The 21250-nt window shown below is 42.6% G+C and overlaps 1 protein-coding gene across 1 annotated transcript in view; it reads right to left on the reverse strand.

The window, feature by feature from the left end:
* LOC122660528 (galactokinase-like) overlaps window positions 1–15560 on the reverse strand; it is a 33794-nt gene extending 18234 nt beyond the window's left edge. Inside the window, exons 1-7 of the mRNA XM_043855871.1 lie at window positions 15333–15560; window positions 15053–15237; window positions 10692–10738; window positions 9875–9969; window positions 9714–9796; window positions 8243–8311; window positions 6709–6894 (exon numbers count right to left, since the gene is read on the reverse strand). Of these exons, the coding sequence (XP_043711806.1) occupies window positions 6709–6894; window positions 8243–8311; window positions 9714–9796; window positions 9875–9969; window positions 10692–10738; window positions 15053–15237; window positions 15333–15495 (828 nt within the window). The 5' untranslated portion in view covers window positions 15496–15560. The remainder of the gene's footprint in view (window positions 1–6708; window positions 6895–8242; window positions 8312–9713; window positions 9797–9874; window positions 9970–10691; window positions 10739–15052; window positions 15238–15332) is intronic.
* Between the last annotated feature and the right edge of the window lie 5690 nt (window positions 15561–21250).

The raw sequence follows: 21250 nt of genomic DNA on the forward strand, positions 1-21250 counted from the left end.
GTGGCACAAAAGGCAATCTTGCCAACCGAGTCGCAAATCGACTTCCCTCTGAATGTCATGTCGATCCAAATCCATTCCCTGCTAAGAGGGAGAGGAGTGCGCCTACCGGGCCAGCAATGGTGAAGAACCCGGCTCCAGATGAACGAGGCAAAGGGGCAAGTGAAGAAAAGGTGATCGACATCTTCAGCCCCATTCCAACAGAGACAGCAACTGGAAGGGACCTGAATATGCCGATAAATAAGGAAGGCCTGGGTAAGAAGGCAGCTTGCCAGAGCATGCCAAGTGGTGAGGCTATGATGAGGAATGTGGCTGCCGAACCAAACAACTCTATGCCAAGGACATGTGGTCGCTCTATGTCTAACCAAATCCCAAGCAGAGTGAGAGCTGAATCTGCCCGAGTGGGAGGGGAGCCACAAAATTGTGTCACCTCTTCCGCGATGCCCAGGGGGGATGGGGGGAAGGGAGCTCCAAAGGTCTGCGAGGGGGGGGGGAGGGGGCGGGGCCCAAGAACCTTTGGAGATAATAGCAGCAACATGAGCGGATCTGTCCAGCCCGGAGGAGTATATATCACGGGGGCTCACAATGGAAGATAGGACACCCAAAGGGTGCCACTTGTCCAACCAAAGCAAGGTGGACGAACCATCATCAATCCTGCACGAAATGGGGTCCTTGACTAGATGCCTCACCTGAAGAATCCTGCGCCAAACCCAGGAGGAGTCGGCCCCGGGGCTAACAGACCAAATAGAATCTCTACGAAGGGGACCAACATACACCCAAGAAGTCCAAATGGTGGTTCTGTTGTTGAGAATCTTCCAAATAAGCTTGATGGACCCTGCAATGTTGACATCCTTTATTCTCCTAAGCCCGAGGCCTCCTTCAGATTTGGGAACACAGAGGGAGCTCAGCTCATGGGTTGAAGGAACCTGGCAGAGTCCACACCTTTCCAAAGGAATGCGCACATAATAGATTCAGCCGCCTTGATGGTAGCCTTTGGAAGGCCAAAAACACCACTCCAATAAATGTAACAAGACTGAAGCACCAATTGGATGAGCTCGAGGCGACCTGCATAGGATAGAAGCTTGGCTTTCCACAGCTGCAACCTCTTGCGAAGGAGATCCAGGATGGGGAAGCAATGGTGGGGCGAAAGTCTGGCAGGGATGAGGGGGAGGCCAAGGTAACGGACTGGGAGGGTACCAATGGTAAAGCCAGTGAGGGAGGATAGGGAGGTTTTGGTGATGTTTGAAACTCCGGCAAGGAAGATTTGGGACTTGGATAGGTTAACGCGGAGACCAGAAAGGCCCTGAAAAAGGTGGAGGGAAGACATGATGGACTCAATGGAGAGAGGGTCAGCCTTTGAGAAGATCATGAGATCATCAGCAAAGGCAAGCTGAGTGAGGTTGGTCGACTTACATTTAGGGATGGGGGAGATGAGGCAAAGATTGGTTTGGACTGAATGCTCCGAGAGAGGACCTCAAGGGACAGGCAAAAGAGAAAAGGAGAGAGGGGGCAGCCTTGGCGAATACCAACAGAGGAAGGGAAAAAACCCGCAGGACTGCCATTCAGAAGGACAGAGAAGCGAGGAGTGGAAATGCAGGAGTGTATCCAGTTGACAAAAATGGGGGGGAAGGACATCTTGAGGAGGACTTGGGAGATGAAGTCCCATCGGATGGAGTCAACAGCCTTGTAGATGTCAAGTTTTTAAGCGTGCAGCAGGGGAGTGGGCCTTGTGGTCAAAGCCTCGGACAATTTCCTGGCAAAGAATGATATTAGCTGAGATACTTCTCCCAGCGATGAAGGCGGATTGATTGGAGCTGACAAGAGAATCAATGACAAGGCTTAGCCGGTTGGCAAGGATTTTGGCAATGAACCTGTAAAGAAGATTACAGAGGGAGATAGGTTTGAAGTCAGACATTGAAGAAGCACCAGAGGACTTGGGGATGAGACAAAGGAAGTTATGGTTGATGTATTGGATCTGATGAGGGTTGAAGAAGAAGCTTTTAATGGCACTGATGAGCTCAACACCGATGATGTCCCAGCAGGCGGAGAAAAAGCCAATGTTGAACCCATCGGGGCCAGGGGCCAGGGGCTTTGCTAGCCTTATGGGACCGAACAACGGAGGTGATTTCAGAGTCAAAGGGGATGGAACTGAGGGAGTTCAGGAGGTGGGGGGGATGAATTTATTGATTAGGTCAATAGGAAGAGGGGAATGGGTGGATGAGGGGGGGGCAAAAGCTACCAGTGAAAAAGTTCACGGCTTCGGCTTTGATGGCATTAACAAAAGAGAGAATCGAGCCATCAGAGGAGGTAAGAGAGAGGATGGAATTGGAGTTGGAGCGAGCTTTGAGGGAGCGGGGGCGGTGTTTGAGTCTCCGAGCTCAAGCCATTTAATCTTGGATTTCTGCTTAAGGAAGCTTTCTTCTTGGGAGAGAGAGGAGGCAAGGTCAGAAGCAGCAAGGACCTCCTCCTCAGCGAGGGAAGAGTTGAGGGGGTCAAACTGAAGGCGAAGCTGGATGGAGGAGAGGGTGTCCCGGGAAGAGGAAACATGAGAAGAAATGTTGCCAAAGGTGGAGGAATTCCAGGCTTTGAGAGCCATCTTGACATTTTTGAGCTTTTTGGAGAAGGCAAGGAGAGGGGAAGAGAAGGATTGAACTGGGATGTTCCAGGCAACTTGGACAAGGGGAAGAAAGTCAGGGTGGGAGGACCACATGTCAAAGAACTTGAAGGGTTTAGAACCGAAGGAAAGGAAAAGAAAGGAAGGACAAAGAGAGAAATGGGGGGAGTGGTCAGAAAGACCGGGAAGGTCAAAGAAGGCGTAAGAGGAAGGAAGAGAGTAAAGCCAAGGATCATTGACGAGGACTCTGTCAAGCTTGCAGGAAACTCTGTCAGCGCCAGAGCGCTTGTTGTGCCAAGAGAGATCAGTACCCGACCATCTGAGGTCGTTAAGCCCAGAGTCCTCAAGACAAGAGTTAAAGGCTGCAACTGCTTGGTGGTCGATAGGAGAACCACCCACTTTTTCGTGGCTAAAACGGACAACATTGAAGTCACATCCAATGCCCCATGGAGAGGAACCAACAGAGGAAGAAATGGATCTGATGTCATCCCAGAGAGGGATCCTATCAGGGTGACGGTTGAGGGCATAAACCATGGTGAAGAAGAAGAGATGATTGCGAAGGTGATCTGAGATAGAGAGATGGATAAATTGGGAGGAGGAGGAGGAGACCAAGATGTGGAATTTGGTGGGATCCCAAAGAATCCATATTCGGCCACAGGGGAGTGATCATAGTTGGAAAGGAAGGACCAAGAGGGGGCAAGAGAGTGGAATTTTGCTCAAGCATTTTGGTTTCAAGGAGGCAGCAAAGGAGGGATTTGGTGGATTTGAGGCGGACATGGATTTCAGCTTGCTTGGCCGAAGCATTGAGCCCATGGACTTTCCAAATGGTCCAAGGGATCATGAGAGGGGGGGAGGAGGGGGCAACCAACCATTGGAGGAACTAACTCTGGATCCCGGTGGGACACTACGGGGCCGGAGGCGATAATCTATCAAGGGGGGGAACCAAACCAGGGGAGAGAAGGGGCCAATTGAACCGGTTAGAGGAGCAGGTCCTGGTTCGGTTCGGACAGGGTTAAATGGGAAAGGAGGAGATAGGTGGTTTTGGGAGGTGGATGTCTGGGTCGGGTCGACAAGAGGCGGTGGTAAGTGGAGTGGGTCAGGGGGAGAGGGGTTTTGTGTGGGGAGACCACGTGGGAAAGTCAGATGGGTTTTTTAGGAAGAGATAGAAGAGGTGGGGTCAGTGGAGGGGTTTGTGGTTTTACTAGTGGAAATGGAAGGGGGACAAAGTAGGGGCAAAAGGCCATTTGCAAGGGGCTTTGCAGAGGGAGGATGCAGGTCTTCGTTGAGGTCCTGGGGAGCCAGAGAGTCAGCGATGCCACAGTCAGCTTCGTGATCGAGACACATGAGAGCAGCAAATCTATTGTGGTCAGCGTCAGGAGGGCAGCGAGGTAGGTGAGCATCGGGAATCTTACCAAGGACTGGAGCTTCGCCAAGGGTAGGAGCTTCATCAGGGTCCCTAAGATTTCTCCGGCGGCGATTCCTCATTTTTTTCCAACCACGAGAGGGGGTTTTGGGCCCTTCGGCCATGGAAGACACCATGGAAACCACCGATGGCAGACCCGTAATCGCAGTAGGGATGGAGTCGGTCAAGGTGTCTTCTGAAGCCGCGATTGCAAGAGATGGGCTAGGCATGGGGATTCCAAGGTCTGTAGATCTCGCAGAAGGCATGACAGCCATAGGCGAAGCAGGCCCTACCAACGGAGGAGAAGCAGCATGGAGGTCTTCAGTGCAGGTCCCATCTTCGACCAGAGTCACAGGAGCCGGGGACGACGGGTTCGACTTGGAAGAGAGAGGACCTGGCACACAGTTCTTAAAGGTGTGGCCAAAGAGCTTACAGGAGGAGTAGTGATGGGGTAGGCCTTCGTAGAGGACACGCTGGGAGAAGGAGTGGCCATCTTCTTCCTGGATAGTGACGTAGTCGGGGGGAGGGTTCTCAGCATTCAGTTCGACACAAATGCGAGCAAAGGAGAGACTGTCCATCTTTCTTATGCGCTCGTCGGAGAAGAGGGGGTTGCCGATGGTCGATCCAATGATGCTTAGACCAGTGGGGCACCAGTAATGGAAAGGGAGACCAGGTAGGTTAATCCAGACTGGAATGGTCTTGAGGTCAATCCTGCTGAGAGAGGATCGATGGTCCCACTGCCTGAGATAAATCTGCTTCTTGCCAATCTGCCAGGGGCCACCTTCCAGTGCACTAGTTTTATCGGAATCGTCTGAGAATCTGAAGATGAACATCCCACTTGAAAGCACGTAGATGAATACAGCGCCAGCAGCTCGCCAGTGCTTGAGAAGGGAGGACTTGACAACATGGTAAGGAGGGCAACTGCCAAGGAAATGCCCCACTAGGCAGCATTGCCATTTTGAGATTTCTTCGTCGAGTAACCCTCTGGGGCAGAACCCAATCTTGGAATCATCAACGGAGGTAGGTGGAACAAAATGGAGAGGGTGTCCAGCAGGTTTCGCAGAAGTGCTGCCGGAGAAGAGAGAGGTCCAGGGGTTAGCAACAGAGGTAGGCTAGTCGTCAACAGGGATGGGTGGGTCAGAGTGGAAGGCCGAGGGGCAGGAAGAGGGGGAGGCTGGAAATGAAGCAAAGGAGCAGGCAGCGGTAGGGGCTGCCAGAGAAGGAGGGGTCATGCCGGAGAAGAAGGGGTCATCCCCCTGTAAATTATTTTCTTACTGTTTAATTATTACGAATTTTTTGTTTTTGGATGAATAAATGATTCCTAAAACTTAGGAGTAATTTCCTTATGTTCTCCCTGTTTGTGATCCAGGTCAGAACATAGGCAGGACCCAGCAAAAGGGGGGTCATTTTCCAGGTGGATCCCCAGGGGGGACAAGTGGGTCTCACTGAACTAACAGCCCTGGAGGGCTGGAGGGCACCATTATACTTTATAAAGGGTGATGCAGGTCCAGTCTTGCAATACGTTTATCTAATAAAACAGTTTTAGCCTCATCATTAACTTGCAGTGGCCACTGTGACTGGCCATCTGGTTTGAAAAGTCAAGAGAATCCAACCATCTGAACAGGATGATCCATTTCAAAGCTAACATCTCTTGGGCCAAGGGCACTCTTGTCCTACAATTGGATTGTGAGTCTGTGGGACTGGATGTATTTTATGGGATTTATTTTCCATACCCAACGGTCTCAACCTGTTACAGTGTTACATATATCAACTAACCACCCAATCAACTCCCATACACCATCAAACTTGCCATATGTCTTGCTCTTATTGAGCACATAAACCTCATTTATTTGCCCATTATAAATTTCTTTACACAATTTTTAGCCCCCCAAAGATGCAGACATAAAATCCTTTCAAAAAGATATGCTAGCATTTAGTTCTTCCTCAAATATTCTCAAACACTAATCCTAGATATGCCAGCACTTTTGGAAGCTATCCCTTGAAAATATACTGCATCAATTCAACGGGACCTGCTAGGATAAATTCAATTATTGATTAAAAGGGGTGGAGGGCTAAGACTAGTTGATTCTGTTTGCAACAATAAACTTAGAAGAATATCAATTTCTCAAGGGAATGGTTATAGATAGACATCACTTTTGCTGGCTCCACGATTTGTGATACAATTGGTAAACTGGCTTTTTGTGCTACCATCAACCAGATCTGGATGGAGCGAAATATTAGGAAATGGACTTCCAACTCTAGGCCTCTTAGCCAGATTTGGGACTCCATCTCCTTTGACATTAAAGCAAAGCTTACTGCTGTTACTTCCCCTTGTAATGTCACCCCAAGGAACAAGCATATTGTTGTTTCCTGGGGCCTTCCCCTCTCCACTCTTCAGCCGACCACCTCCCCTGTTTGAGGTTGGGTTAGCTTGTGTATTTGTGTATTTTTTCTTTCCCCCTTGGGGGTCTCTGTAGTTCTCTCTCTCTTTGGTAATGAATTTTTTATTCACCTAAAAAAAAACTTAGAAGAATATGGATGGAAGGGTAAAATTTCCCAGATGTAGCCTTCAATCTACATATCCCCATAAAAAAATAAACTCTCGATGAAATCAAGGCACAGACTATGATGTTCAAAATACAAGACACTGAATAAAACTGTTTTTCCATTTCTGCGATGAGAAATCAAAACTTACAGCTGCTAAACGACATTCTACAACACGATTATTGTAATTTGTTGCAGCAGTTACTGCTTTCTGGGATTCTGCCAAGGAATGCGCAATCACAAAAGATCCACCAGCAGGAAGTTGCACATCAGTTGCATGGATTGGGTTGAAATCAATCAATTCTGCAAATCCAGATTTGGCCATGATGGAAATTGCCTGTCAATAAAACAAGACGAGGCTCAATAAATTTTGGAACTCAAATCAGCAAATAAGAAATGTTTCCAGTCATACGGAAATTAATAAAAATGAATAAATCAGACAGTATAGGGAAATAATAAAACTATAATCAAGAAGTGAGTCCCTTCATGAACTAAGGCAGTGTAAAGCAATACAAATTAAGTCCCATTGCAGAACAATATTAATTATACTTCAACATCAGGCAAGTCTAGACACATTAAAGCAGTACCCCACATCACAAGCTTTTAAGCTGTTGATTCAAAATGAAAATACTAGTTAGGAACAATAAGCAGCCAAGTTGATTGAGATCATATGGAATCAGATACATCTGCCTTGCAAATCATGCCACTGCTTTTCAGTCTATAGAGGGGGAACTTGAAACTGATACAGGAATCAGAATTTATCAAGTCAATGGGAAATTACTAAAAAAAAAGAAGATCAAATAAACATGATAAGCAGGAACGGATCTATTTCAAAAAGATAAATATCTCCATGGGCTATCACAATTTTGCAATTCCACCTACTGCATCACAAGGAACTCCCCATGAAACTGGAGGAGAAGATTTAAAATAAGGCTACACTTGCTAGCAGAGTGGAGGTTATGGACCTGAACCTCTTTCTCATAACTTTTGACAAGTTATGCATGTTTCAATATTTCTGCCATCAAAGTTCAAAAAGGAGAGGCTAGTTAGCCCGAGAGGTACCTGATGATAGTCAGCAAAGACTACTGATGTGGGTACTGTCGGCCCAAATCTTCCACAGTTCTACCAGAGAACCTAAAGTTATTGAAGGGGATTTAAGAACTAACTGAAAGAAGCATCAGTTAATTGGAGCTGCAGCCTGCAGGGTTATCCCATACTTCAAGTGATCCAGGATTGATTAGAGTTGAGCTGGCTTGCATACCAAATTAGTTTTGCTCTTTTTTATGCCTGTTTATGTCTATACACGTGGAGTCTGCACTATCGTGTTTTTTCATCTCAACAACCGGAACAGACTAAGGAGGACGAATGTCTACCCTAGGTGATGATATTTTTTTTTTTGGGTGGGAGGGGGGGGGGGGAGGTTTGTTCAGGAAGGTCAAGGCCCTAAAAAGTGTGTGTTTGTCGAACTCTGTAAAAGTTGGTTGGTTAGGGTGGGTTTGACTCTATTTTGAGTTGACCAGAAATAGTCATTAAGCAAACAGGTCATTTTCAAGTTCAACCGACCAAACTGAAATTGACCTGTGTAGCCCATTTATTACCTACTTATTATGTTTGTCTATCCACATGAGGGAGAAGAAAAAAGGAGAACAAAAAAACACTAAGAAGCTAATAAGAGATATCCTCACCTGGTCCATACCACCAGATTGTGTTCCAATATGGTGTTCACAGTCACAGGTAAGTTGGGCAATTTCTTTCTGTTAAACAAGCCACAACCAAGATAGTATCAAATAAACAATCAGCCAGTGCACGGTAAGAAAGTTAAAAGTGCAAATCTTCTCCATAAATAGTAAGAAAGTATGATCATTGGTAAAGGGTAACAAATGTAGTGATGAGCAAAATCTTAACCACTAGGCAGTGAACCCCAGAGCAAATTCAGATAGACTACCAGACAGTGAACCCCATAGCAAATTGAGATAGACTACCAGGGAACCCCTGAGAAAATTGAGATCACACAAATAGTATGCCATCTATTGAATGTATTCAAAAGAAAATAATAAAAAAAGAGAACAGAGCAAAGAAAAAGATGAAGGAATCACTACGACACAACATATAAAAAAGTTTTTAAAAATATCAAAAAGAAGAAAAGGAAAAATGATTAATTCAAACAAATACAAGAAAAGGAAAAATGATTAATTCAAACAAATACTAGGTTTGCCATCAAACATGGAATTGTATTAATATGAAACACCGATTATGAATTATAAACACCCAAGGCAAATCCTTTAAAAACCCAAATTTTCACATGCACACACACATATATATATATATATATATAGAAAGAGAGAAATAGAGAAGGGACCTAGATTGAATCTGTTCATGAGGTCATAATAGATGCTATAGCAAATGGATTTCCCTGAAAACCAGAACGCGGTAGAAATTCATCACCCAAAAAGAAAAAAATTAAGGGCTTGTTGGGAACCAATTATAAAAAAATTCAGACTCTTTTATTCCTAAGTAGGTTCAGACCAGTGTTTATTGCAACAGAATACCTCAGGTTCTCTAAAAACCTATTTGATCTACAAAAGAAGAATGGATAAGTATCAAAATAATTCAAGAATTCAAAACAGAAGCCACAAGTCTATTTCTCTATTCGTTGCAAAAGATGTTCTCCCTTACACCAAAATAAGGCAAATCAATAGTGGATGATTTAGAAGGTCCAGTAAGGAGAGGTTCCATCTTTACTAAAGTATCATTGCATGTGTTATTTTTGTCTTACCCAGTGGCAGATTCTTGTCCAGGTCCAGCTGCCAATTCACTAGGCTCAACAATAAGGTTGTTCAATTGTGATCTAGTGGTCGCGGGCTCAAGCCGAGAAACAGCCTCTCCGCGAAGTGGAAGTAAGGCTGTGTACATTATGAACCCTCCCCAGATCCCGCAGTGGTGGGAACCTCGTGCACTGGGTACGCCCTTTTTATTCTATCTCCTTTTTTTGTTAATTTTAAGATCACATTTTAGACCAGACAGACTGACGATTAATGGACTGTGACCAGCAGTCAGAAACAGCTCGGCCTCTGGTTTATTTTGAAGGCATAGATGTTTTAAGCTTAGAAAAACCATAAATGTGGTAGTTAGAACTTAAAGGGGATAACGGAATACCTTTAGGAAATTCACATCAAAGGTAGCCATTATAGCAATAGTAGAAGAGCAAACAAATGCTGACGAGCTTGACAGTCCAGAACCTATAAGAACAATATGCCACATGAATTAGATCTTATTCCTTGAGAAACCAACTATAAAGCTATGACAATGAATAATACCTGTAGGAACTGTCCCATCAACAAGGACATCAAGTCCAATTGGTTCACCAACATCTATGCCTTTCGATTTAGCAAATTCATAATATCCTTTGTACCTGCATTAACAGAGACCAGTCATAGGAGAATAGGCCCAGATAATCTTACATTAATTTATTATAGTTCTTGGTAATAGACACCAATATGGGAAGGTCAATATCAAGAACATAAGTTGAGAATTTTGGTAAAGAGAAATCTAAAATAAAAGAAAGAATTAATGTCATTAACTGACAATGGTCATCGACCTCGTATTTGAAAATCATCCTCTTCTCTTTTCTAAAATATAATATAAAATATAAAATGTCAAAAAATATTTTCTAACTTTGTGAAATCACAGCTACATTCTGCTCATAAGCAAGTGCAAAACATACACTAATTATGTTCTATGTAGTTCAACAAGACATGCACTGTCGGGCACTTAAAGTTGTTCAGTTCGAATGTCACTACAGGCTCGAAACAACAAAATAGATTGAGAAAATAGCTTGAAGCTTTCGGTACAATGATTGTTATTGAAGCTGTTTCATTCAGCAACTAAGATGATTATTGCTTTTTTAGCAGGAGATGGAAGGTATAAACAGAAATTGATACCCTAACCATGAAACTTAAATCATCGAACAAAACATCTAATACATATAAAAGAATTACAACTAGTAAAAATGCAACAAACAGATTATTCTAGTGATTTGTGAAAACTCCACTTTGTTGAACAGCTAACTTTTAGAAAATGCGGCATAGCATGCAGCAAGAGAGTATCAGTTTCTGTTAGAGTGCCATGTCTTACCCGCAAATAAAATAATGACCCCATTTGTGATTCTTCAAATCAATTTCCTGCACAGATGAACAAGATCATATGTTTTGACATGCTATAAAGTTCTTTACAAGTGGAAATGAGGATAGAACTATAGAAGTATATGAGAAATTAGTAATTACACTACTCCATTAAGTACATATGAAAGCATAATGCATTAAGTAAATGCTTGTTTAAAATCATACTATTTGTTGCAATATGTTGATATACATTGTTGTGGATCTTACTTAACAGCTCGAGCTTTCAGGATAAGCAGTAGTAACATGGTATCAGAGACAGGAGGACGGGTGTTCTATCCCTGGTAAGTGCGAGGGGTTTGTGTTATGCGTTGTTGTGGCCCTACATGTTGATTGTGCTCATTTGGTGCTAAGTGCAAAGCCTTGTGTGTGCGTGTGGTGCTAAGTGCAAAGCCTTGTGTGTGCGTGTGGACCTGCATGTGCAGGGGTTGTTGTAATGTATTGATATACATTGTTGTGGCCCCTTGGCAGCTCAAGGTTTTGGGATAAGCGGTTGGAACACTATTAACAGTTCACAAACATATGGATCGCAAAGCATGTGTCCCCACATTAGAGTTCTCAAACAAAGAGAAAACTTAAAAAATAGATGCACTCCAAAACTAGAAGTGAGTTTTTGGACAGTCAAAGTAAGGCATAGTATAGCAGCAATGTATGAACATGATAAAATTTCCTCCATAATTTTGTAAATGTTTGACTTCTCCAGCATAGTCAAAGCATTGACTGTGCAATGTCTAAACTTGAGAATTTGAACTTGTAGAAATATAATGTTAAGCCTACATGCTATTTTGTTTTGGTGAAAATTCTGCAATGAATGCTTTCATATGCAGCAGAGGTTCAGGACTGGTAGTACGTACATTTTTGGATCATTGAAGAGCTTAAATTCCAATGGGTAAATCATAAAAAATTAACATTCCACCATAAGTTAAAGTCAGCGTGGGTTTTGGAACACTGTTGTCTGGATTCAATGGCTGGTGATGCATCTAGGTGTAGAACCATGTATCTAGACACACTGTGTTCTTGAGAATAATGAGGATAGGACTACCTCCTTGTCAGATCACCGGCCATTTGATTCCATTGCAGACACATCATTGAGCAAGGAGACAACCCCCAAGAGAGAGACAAAAGAGTGAGGAAAAGGTGCAGGATAATTATGGGTCATTAAGATAGAATCTGGATATGGAGAAGTAGTCAAAAGACAAAAACAATAGTGGCTGTCTGATTTTATGAGGGTCTGAAACAACCAATGGAAGGGAGACAAATGTGTGAGATGCCAGAGCAAGAGAACAGAGGATCTTTAAGAGAGATGATGGTCAGAATAAAGTACTAGATGATGTGTCACAGAGAATTAAAGTAGGATGGATGAAGTGGAGAGGTGCGTCCGGAGTGCTATGTGACCGACGTATTCCTTTAAAGCTTAAAGGAAAGTTCTATAGGACTGCTGTACGACCGTCCATGATGTATGGGGCAGAATGTTGGGCAGTTAAGAAGTGTCATATTGAGAAGCTACGTATAGCAAAGATGAGGATGTTTAGATGGATGTGCGGAAAAACTAGGAAGGATAAAGTAAGGAATGATCGTATTAGAGCTGACTTGGGAGTTGCCCCGATCAATGATAAGCTCCAAGAGAGTCGTTTGAGGTGGTATGGGCATGTTCAACAGAGGCCTAGGGATGCCCCAGTAAGGAGGAGTGATATGATTCCGATTGAAGGAGCTAAAAGAACTAGGGGCAGGCCTAAAATGACCTTAGGAGAAGTTGTGAGGAAGGAAATGCATAGTCTAGGTCTTGTATCAAATTTGACCTCAGATAGAGCCTATTGAAGGGAAAGGATCCATGTAGCAGACCCCATTTAGCTGAGATTCTCTTGACTTGCAGGGTTGTGCCTCTGTCCTCTTACTTTCATCTTTCATTTTTCTTTTTATTTTCCGTCTTTCATTTGTCATTTTCCTTTTTTTTTTTTCATTTCTCATCTCATTCCCCATCTCTTTATTCCCCTTTTTTTTTTGGTCTAGACCTCAGTTCTCCCTAATTTGGTTTTGTTGGATCCATGTGGCCGACTCCATTAAGTTGGGATAAGGCTGAGTTTGTTGTTGTTGTTGTTGATGGTCAGAATGAAGTAGCTAGAGAGTAATGGCTGTCTGATCTAGTGAGTTAGGAGGATTTCCTCTGTTATTAATGGAGATCTTCCTCCTTTAGGTTATGATGAGGGGTGTGATTGACACCCTTGTTGTTGCCATCCACATAAAACAAGATTACCCAAAGGCTGAAGGTCCTATGTACCAGATCCAATCTGAAAGGTGATACAATCAGCACTTGGGATGTCTTCTAAGTCCCCATATTTTACCAACAAACCACTCATAATTTTTCCAAACAGATCCTCAGGGGCAACATCATTATAAATTGAGAAAAAATGCTATGTATAGAATGAACCCCATCACCCTGCACCTTACTTTGTTATCAATGGTGCCTCCGGCAGCAACAAAATACCCCCAACAGAGGCACATCTGCCCCCATTTTATGACTCAACATGTCAGCAAGACTGGTCTTCCATGTTTGGATCTCACAACGTCACATAAACATTTAACATTGCTTCTATGTTAAAGTCATCTTTCATCCTGAGACGCTCAATTATATTCACAAGACAATATTAATATTTTGTTGAGATAACTCTCCATCCACCTTCCATACTTTTACCTCTCCCTTTACCCCAGAAATTAATATCCCAAATTTTGTTTGGTATCTGAGGTATCTTGCCAAGCTTACCAGAGAATCCATGCTCTCTTAACTATTCAGAGATTCAGTCTTAGCAAAGGACATGGAAACTGAATATGAAGGACCGACCCTCCCCCTGCAGAAAGCAGTTTAAATTTGATCTATTTTAAATGTCTCGGCTTCTAAAGCTCTTTAGCATTGACCAGCTCAGTCCAACCCAATTCAGAATCAGCACTGCCTGCTAACATTAAAGATCACATTGTTTATGGCAACTCAATGATGACGAAGTAGAGTCCATGTGTTGGCTATTGGCACCTCTACTCGAGTCTCAACTCTCAACACTGGACTTTAGCCAAGGGACAAAAATGTGCAAACTATCCACCAGCCAAAAAGTATTTTGGCACGCAGGGGGAGCTACTGAATTTCCGATGATTCTCAGTGGGTAGGAAATACAAACAATTTGAAACAGGCTCCTTGCTGATGTGCTTATCAGTTATCATTGAGTTGCATGGTAGCATGGCATCAGAACGGTCATCAACAGTTAATTCGCGTATGAAAGAACAGAACTCAAAATAATGTGTAGTTTCTTGACTAACAGGCCTCAAAGGTGATGATCCAAACAACAGCTCAGTCTTATCCAAACTAAATGGGGCCGGTTACATGGATTCTTGCCCTTCAATCAGCTTTATTCAAATACAAGGCCTAAGCTATGCATGTCTTTCCTCGATCATACTCCTAGGGATGTTTTAGGCATGCACCTAGATCTTTTAGTTCCTTCAACATGAATCAAATCACTCCTCAGTACTGGTGCGTCCCCATGGCCTCCGTTGGACATGGCCATGCCACCTCAGATGACTTTTGGGTAGCTTATCATGTATCAGGGCTACTCCCAGATCAGGTTGCATATCCATCTCAACATCCTCATCTCTGCTACACTTAATTTATCTATATGACACTTCTTAACTGCCCAACATTCCGCATCATACATCAAGCCTTAGAGGAATATTTCGATCATATAAAACTCCGAATGCACTTCTTCACTTCATCCATCCTATTTTAATTCTCTTTGAAACAAAATCTTCTATATCACCTTCTTTAATAGAAAAATATGCATACCAATTTGCCATGGCTTTGGAATAGGAGGAGTTCAAATTATGTTGACTGATGGAATCTCAACTACCATTGGTAAGCAAAAGCCATGCGCATAGAAATATACGAACAAGGGTAAATTACACGTCACCCCCTGGTTTTCAAACGAAACTCAAATCATCCCCTAGTTTTTGAAAATACTCATCCGTTCCACTCTACAGTAACGGTGTTAGTCTGCTATTAGTTATTAGTGTGAAAGGACTATTTTACCCTTGTACTAAAACGTTAGAATTAAATCATCACTTAACAGCATAAAACACTAGCCAAGGGTAGTTTAGGGATTTAAATTTATTTAAATGGATGACATCATCCCTTAGCAACATAAAACTAATGGTAAAGACTAATTTGTCTTATTAGGGTCTAATACAGAGGTGATTTGAGTTTCATTTGAAAACTAGGGGGTGACATGTAATTTACCCTACGGACAATAATATTGGGGTAAAAAAAAGAAGATATACCTGATTCGGATCGGTGGGGTAAGTACACATGGTGTACTTCTCATTTAGATTTGCGATTCGAATAAGCTTTGGAGACTCTCCAGCATCGCGTTTGTGGATAGCTACGATCGTATCTTGACGTATGGCCATCGGCAACACGGAGTACCCTTCGTAATCAATGTGCTCTCCGATCAAGTTCACTCGACCTGCATTGAAAATGACCAAGCATTTGAGTACTCTACCAAATCTTCTAATCTTCGAATGCTCCAAAACACAACAACATCGGATTAGAGTACAAAACCTGGAGATCGAGCATAAACGTCAGGCTGGAAACCAAAAATCTGGAGAAACTTGGATTTTATTTTCTCGAATCGAAGCTGAGCTTCTTCAAGCTGAAAACCACTTCCATAGACCGGTTCGAGAGTGGAAAAAACAGGAACGAGGAGCTCTTCGTGTTTAGCCATTAAAGAATAATTAGATTCCTGTACAACTCAAATGAAGTTGCGAAGAGTGTCCGCACTTCTTCTGATTAGATTAGATTACAGAAACTAATGATACGCAAAATAAAATAGAGAATGACTGGATAAACACCTCCAAAATTAGTGGAGAATACCGAAATTAACGAGATAGCCAAATAGTTTTAGCTTCATAGTCTTCGGAGTTCATACTGACCTCCACCGTTTCGCCTTATATGGTGACAACTGAAGCAATTTTCTCCGACAGCCAAAGATTCCAAAGTAGGATGGAACTGATGCTTAGTGATACGACGTACATAATAACGATAAACGAGTAATGTTAATCCCCAATATTCCCGGATCTGGATACGGAAATTTGGCGCGTTGAAACGAGTAACCACTTTCAGAGGTCGGAAAAGGATCCTCTCCCGCGCATGGTTTTAGTGCACGGTATCGGAACGGGCATCGGTGACCTGCAAAACTGATACGATATCGAAACAGTATCAGCCTGGATCGGCTGTATCGAACAAAAATACCCCTAAATTTTCTTTAAAAATGAGTTTTCTGACCATTTTACCCCTTGCCCGTACTATGCTACCGATTCGGTATCAGTATCGACGACTAGCAAAATTGATACATATCGCCCGTTACAGACGATACGATATCAATACTTAGAACCATGCTCCGCACAGGAGCGGTACCAGCGCATCCAACAGCTGGGCTGCCATGATGCGTATGCCAGCACACATCCTGATGCACACTGCCATAGGATTATTATCCTCTCCAATTCCCTGTAGCTCGGCAGTGCGGCTGTTATACCCGCACCCAAACTACACCTTAATTCTTCGGACCACGTTGAACCTTAATTCAACGGTCAACACCTATGACTTTGGGTCGTGACAGTCAACAAGATAACTAGAATTAAAAGGTAGAATTTCGATGTGATGGGTGATGTGACTGCGTGAAGGTGAGCATGTAATCCTTAAATATCATGTGTACGTGCTCCCTTTGTAACCCTCAAAAGGTGGGCCAAAGTCTGGAATTTATTACCTTGGGTTTACCCTATTTCTGGTGGATTGGACCCTGAATTGGATCCGGTGGTGAATCCACACCTACCATATTATTTATTGTGGATAAGGTATTATGGGCCGCATCATCTCCTTTTGTATTTTAGTGTGGGGTCTTCAAATATCTTAGGGATCCACTAGAGATAAATAAGGGTTTAAGAATTATGTGGATTAATTCAACTATCCATTTACCTATTACAAATATCTTAGGGACCCACTAAAGACAAATAAGCTTTTTGGGGTTTGTGGATTAATCTTATCTATCCATTCACTAAGCCATGTGTTAATCCATCTATCCACTCACAAAACCACTATGCACCCACTAACTAGCTACTAATTCTTCTAACCTAACAAAACCGTGGAGGTGAGGAGAGAAAGGAAAAGAAAGGAAAAAGAGAAAGCAAAGAAGAAAGAAGAAAGGAAGAAAAAAGAACCCTAGGGCTTGTGTAGCTCTACCCTAGGAGTGTTTGTCTTGGCTGAGGTAGGTCCTTAAATCTCTCCCTCTCTCTCTCTCTTCTTTATTTCTTTTGGGTTTGGGAAATAACCATTCAATTGGGGGTTTTTGACATAGGGTTTCATTTGCAACCCAATGATGCTTTTGGATTTGGTATCATACCTTCTTGGGGGCTTTAAGCTCACCTCTAAGACCTCTCTTTACCTTCTATTGGGATCTATTTCTTGGTTCTAGGGTTCTTGATGGAGAAACCTTAGTTTTGAATCATTTGGTTTGATTTACTCTTTGAACCCAACAATCCCTTGATTAGGTTAGGGTATTATGACCCTTGGTGGTTTAAAGACCCTTCCCCCAAGTCCTTGCGAACTAAAACCCGAGTGAAATCGGGTTTGGGAGCTCAAACCTTGGGATTTTTGGATTCAGCAAAGGGTGGATCCAGACCAGAGTCCGCTCTGTGAGTCCGCATGCTTGCTAGTTCACACTGGACCCAGGAGTGGAGCTAGACCAGAGTTCGCTCTGTGAGTCCGTATGCTTGCTGGTTCGCGCTGGACCCATGAGTGGACCCAGACCAGAGTTCGCCCCGTAAGTCCGCATGCTTGCTGGTTCATGCTGGACCCAGTGGTGGACTCAGACCAGAATCCACCCCAGAGTCCAGTCTTGGATTTTAGAGTATTTTGCCCGGGGTGGACCCAGGCACTGTGCCTCCACTCAAAAGTCCACCTAAACTCTATTGTGTTACCTTTAAGCCTAGACTTCGAGACCCCTCTTACCTCCTAACTCACTTTGTTACACTTCTTTAGGCACCATTACTCTTACGGTGAGGCTTATCATAAGTTGATCAACGATGAACCCTAATAAACGAATTCGCGAACTAATAGGTGAGTGGGGTTGGGATTTGACTTAATTTGGGAGTGTTTTGCATTATGTTATGCTTGTATGTCATTTCTCATGCATACTCATTCTTGTATTTTTATAACTATATTTGTGGAAATTACGAATGTATGCATTATGGATGTGGCTTGTTAATATTTTCATCATGCTTATAATTGGTCTGTTATGCGCCGTGTCGTGCTGGTACCCGGTACACGATGGTATGGGACGTCATGTGCCGTAATACCTCTCGTTACGATAGTATCATATTGCATCATACAGTTAGTACTATTATATGGTCTGTCATGCGCCGTGTTGTGCTGGTACCCGGTACAAGATGGTATGGGACGTCATGTGCCAGAATACCTCTCGACACGATAGTTTATATAGAATGATTAGGATTTTCGATCCCCTTGCTACGACCCTTACCAACAGTGGTTTAGGTGTTGGGTAACCAAAGCTACCTGTGGTGCCTGAGGAGTGATACGAGGCCAGGTCAGGTGAGATCATTGGTTATCGGGGTTTGCCTCTGGGTGGCGAGTGGCTTCTACCGACGCGAGCTCCCTTGTAACAATTGAGGCTTTATCGACGGTGATAAGATAAGTGATCCGTGATGTTTCCCGAGTTGTTGCAGTAGCAAGTACCTAGTGACTTAGATATGCTTGCTAGGTGGATAACTGTTTAATAATTCATGCATAATGGACTATATGTTATTGCTTGTATGTTCCCCATCCCCTCACTAGGCTTAGTGGAGCTTATCCCTCTTTGCACAACCTTTTTAGTTGCATTGTAGGTGATGTTTTGGTGGAAATCTATGTGGCTCTTTTTCTTGGATATGTATTGCTCGGTGTTGCTGACGTGCAATCGGTGATTTATATCTATGATATTGATAAGATGTTGATGACTGTGTCAATGGGGTACTTGGATCGAGATACTTATTTCTTTATTCCTTTTTAGTTTCATCAATTGTATGGTATAAACTCTCTAATAATTACTATTTGTTCTTAATTTTAATTAATCTCTTGAGAAAGGATGTAATATATTATTTGTCTATCACATAGACTTTTGAACGCTTCTATTATTGTAAACGCTTCCTTTCTTTGCATCTACGTTTATTTTTATTGTAAATGTATTTCTTCCCGCACTCTGATGTACATATGAGTTGTATTGAGTTGACTATGATTAGCAGTGTGAGGTGACACGTGTCATCCTAATTATACTCTTTTTATTGTATTTTATCCCTTTCTGGGATGGGGGTGTAATAGCGGCAGTGCTAGTGTGGGTGTCCGACCCTTGGCAGCTCGGACATCCTTGGACATCCAACAGTTTGAGCTCAAAATAATCAATGAGCTTGGACCATTGGATGTCCAAGCTGCCACGTGTCGAACATCCACACTTACATGGCCTCACTGTCGAGCTACAGAAAATTGGAGAAGATAATTTTTTCACTGCCATAATGCGCATGTTAGCAAACATCCCGATGCACATCCTGGCAAAGGATTTGGAGTTGTAATACATTCTCTAAAATCAGACGTTTTTTATTGAAATCTTGTGCGGATGGACTAGCCACATCAACGGCCATAAAATAGAGACAATTACCAATTGATGCTAAGTACCAAACATGTGGATCATCATATTCTTCTTCAATGTCCATTCGCTCGTGTGGTGTGATTTGGGTGTAGCTTGACGTATATTGTTCAATTCAATAAAGATCCTGAGGTCTGTAAATGGATTCAAGGTTGTAATTCGTTTTTCAGTCTTGGGAAAGGATTAACAAGGAGACCACCTCCTCTATGTTCTTTAAGTTGTTGGTACCTCTGGTACACTTGAAATGATTTCATTTTTGCAAGAAAGAATTGGACTCCTATGGACGTGATCAAGGCTGCACAACAAGCTTGTCAAGAGTTTCTTTTGAGATGTTTCGCTTGGTCTTCGTCGCCTAAAAACTTTTTTAATCTAAACTATGATGCTTCCTCAAGTCTGGAGAAGAGGAATAGTGGGCTGGGATTCCTCATCCGTGGGCACCTTGGACGGTCTCGAGTTGTTGTTTCTGTAGATCGTTCAACTCGGCTTTCGTTTGTTGTTTTTCTTTGGGGATTGGCTAGAACTACGCTCTAGTAGCAGAAATTATGGCAATTAGACACGCTCTTGTTACTGCCTCAAACATGGGTTTCTCCTACTTGATCATCGAGAGCGATAATCTGATGGTCATAGATATTCTCTCTCGAAAAGTCAATTCCATACCTTGGAGGATCTCGGCTTTAATCAATGATTGCTGGTCACTAGTTCCCTTATTCGCAACAGTTCTTTTCAGACACACTCTCAGAGAAGCAAATAGAGTTGCTGATCATCTTGCCTCCATTGGTGCAGCCTCTCAATCAAATTGTATCTGGAATGGCTCCCCTCCAAGCTGTATTTCCTTATCTATGTTTGTAGACTCTTCGGGAACTTTGTTCCCTCGTTAATAAAGTATTTTTACCAAAAAAAAATTGTTGTTTCTAGTCCAATTAATGTCGATGATATCTTAGTGGGGAAGCGATGACCATTCGGGAAGGCATGCTAGAGGCACTATCTGGTGGAGCTTAATTACAACTTACGACAGAGTGACAACCTGGAAGTAATCTCGTACTTTCAAGCTATTCCTAAAGCATCAACTCTCCATGTTAGGCCAGTTATGAGGATTATCTGTCATCTGTCATCCTACTTTGATCATTGTACTTATCCCAAGGGCTGTTAATTGTGTTGCAGACTGTCTTGCTAGGAGTGCTAGGGCTATGTCTATTGTGAATATGACAATGTGCCCCATTTTCCAATCCTTGGTTATCTGAACTTATTGTTTTGGATTCTAGGAGTGTAATCCGTTCTCTTTATGATCTGGATAACATCGTGCCTTTTTCTCTTTATGATTTTATCAAGGGTGTAAATTGGTTTGGTTTTAGTTTTTTCGGTTAGGTTTAAGATAAAATATGTACAAATTGAAACTAAAATCGAACAAGTTTCATAATCTATAATCAAATATCAACCAATTTGGTTTGATTTTTTTCGGTCATATTGGTTTTTGTTTTATATTTCGTTTGCTTTTTACTTGGTTTAAATTCGATTTAAATGGAATGACTCATTGAAACAATAAAGTTGGAAGAGAAATTACAACTTCACGAGGATTTGACCCCAAAATATAAAATAATTTTTACATACGAAGGTCCAATTAAATTTATTACACAATTCAAAACCTTGCAAAGACATTGTTAGATACTCTAAATATCAAATATCTTTTTTCTTATGTGAAATATCAAATATCTTAAAGGGAAAAATGATTATGCTTGGGAGCATGGCTCCTGCGCCTAGACACAGTAGGGAGCGAAATGATTGGTCC

Source organism: Telopea speciosissima, chromosome 4, assembly GCF_018873765.1.
Source record: "Telopea speciosissima isolate NSW1024214 ecotype Mountain lineage chromosome 4, Tspe_v1, whole genome shotgun sequence".
Lineage (NCBI taxonomy): Eukaryota > Viridiplantae > Streptophyta > Magnoliopsida > Proteales > Proteaceae > Telopea > Telopea speciosissima.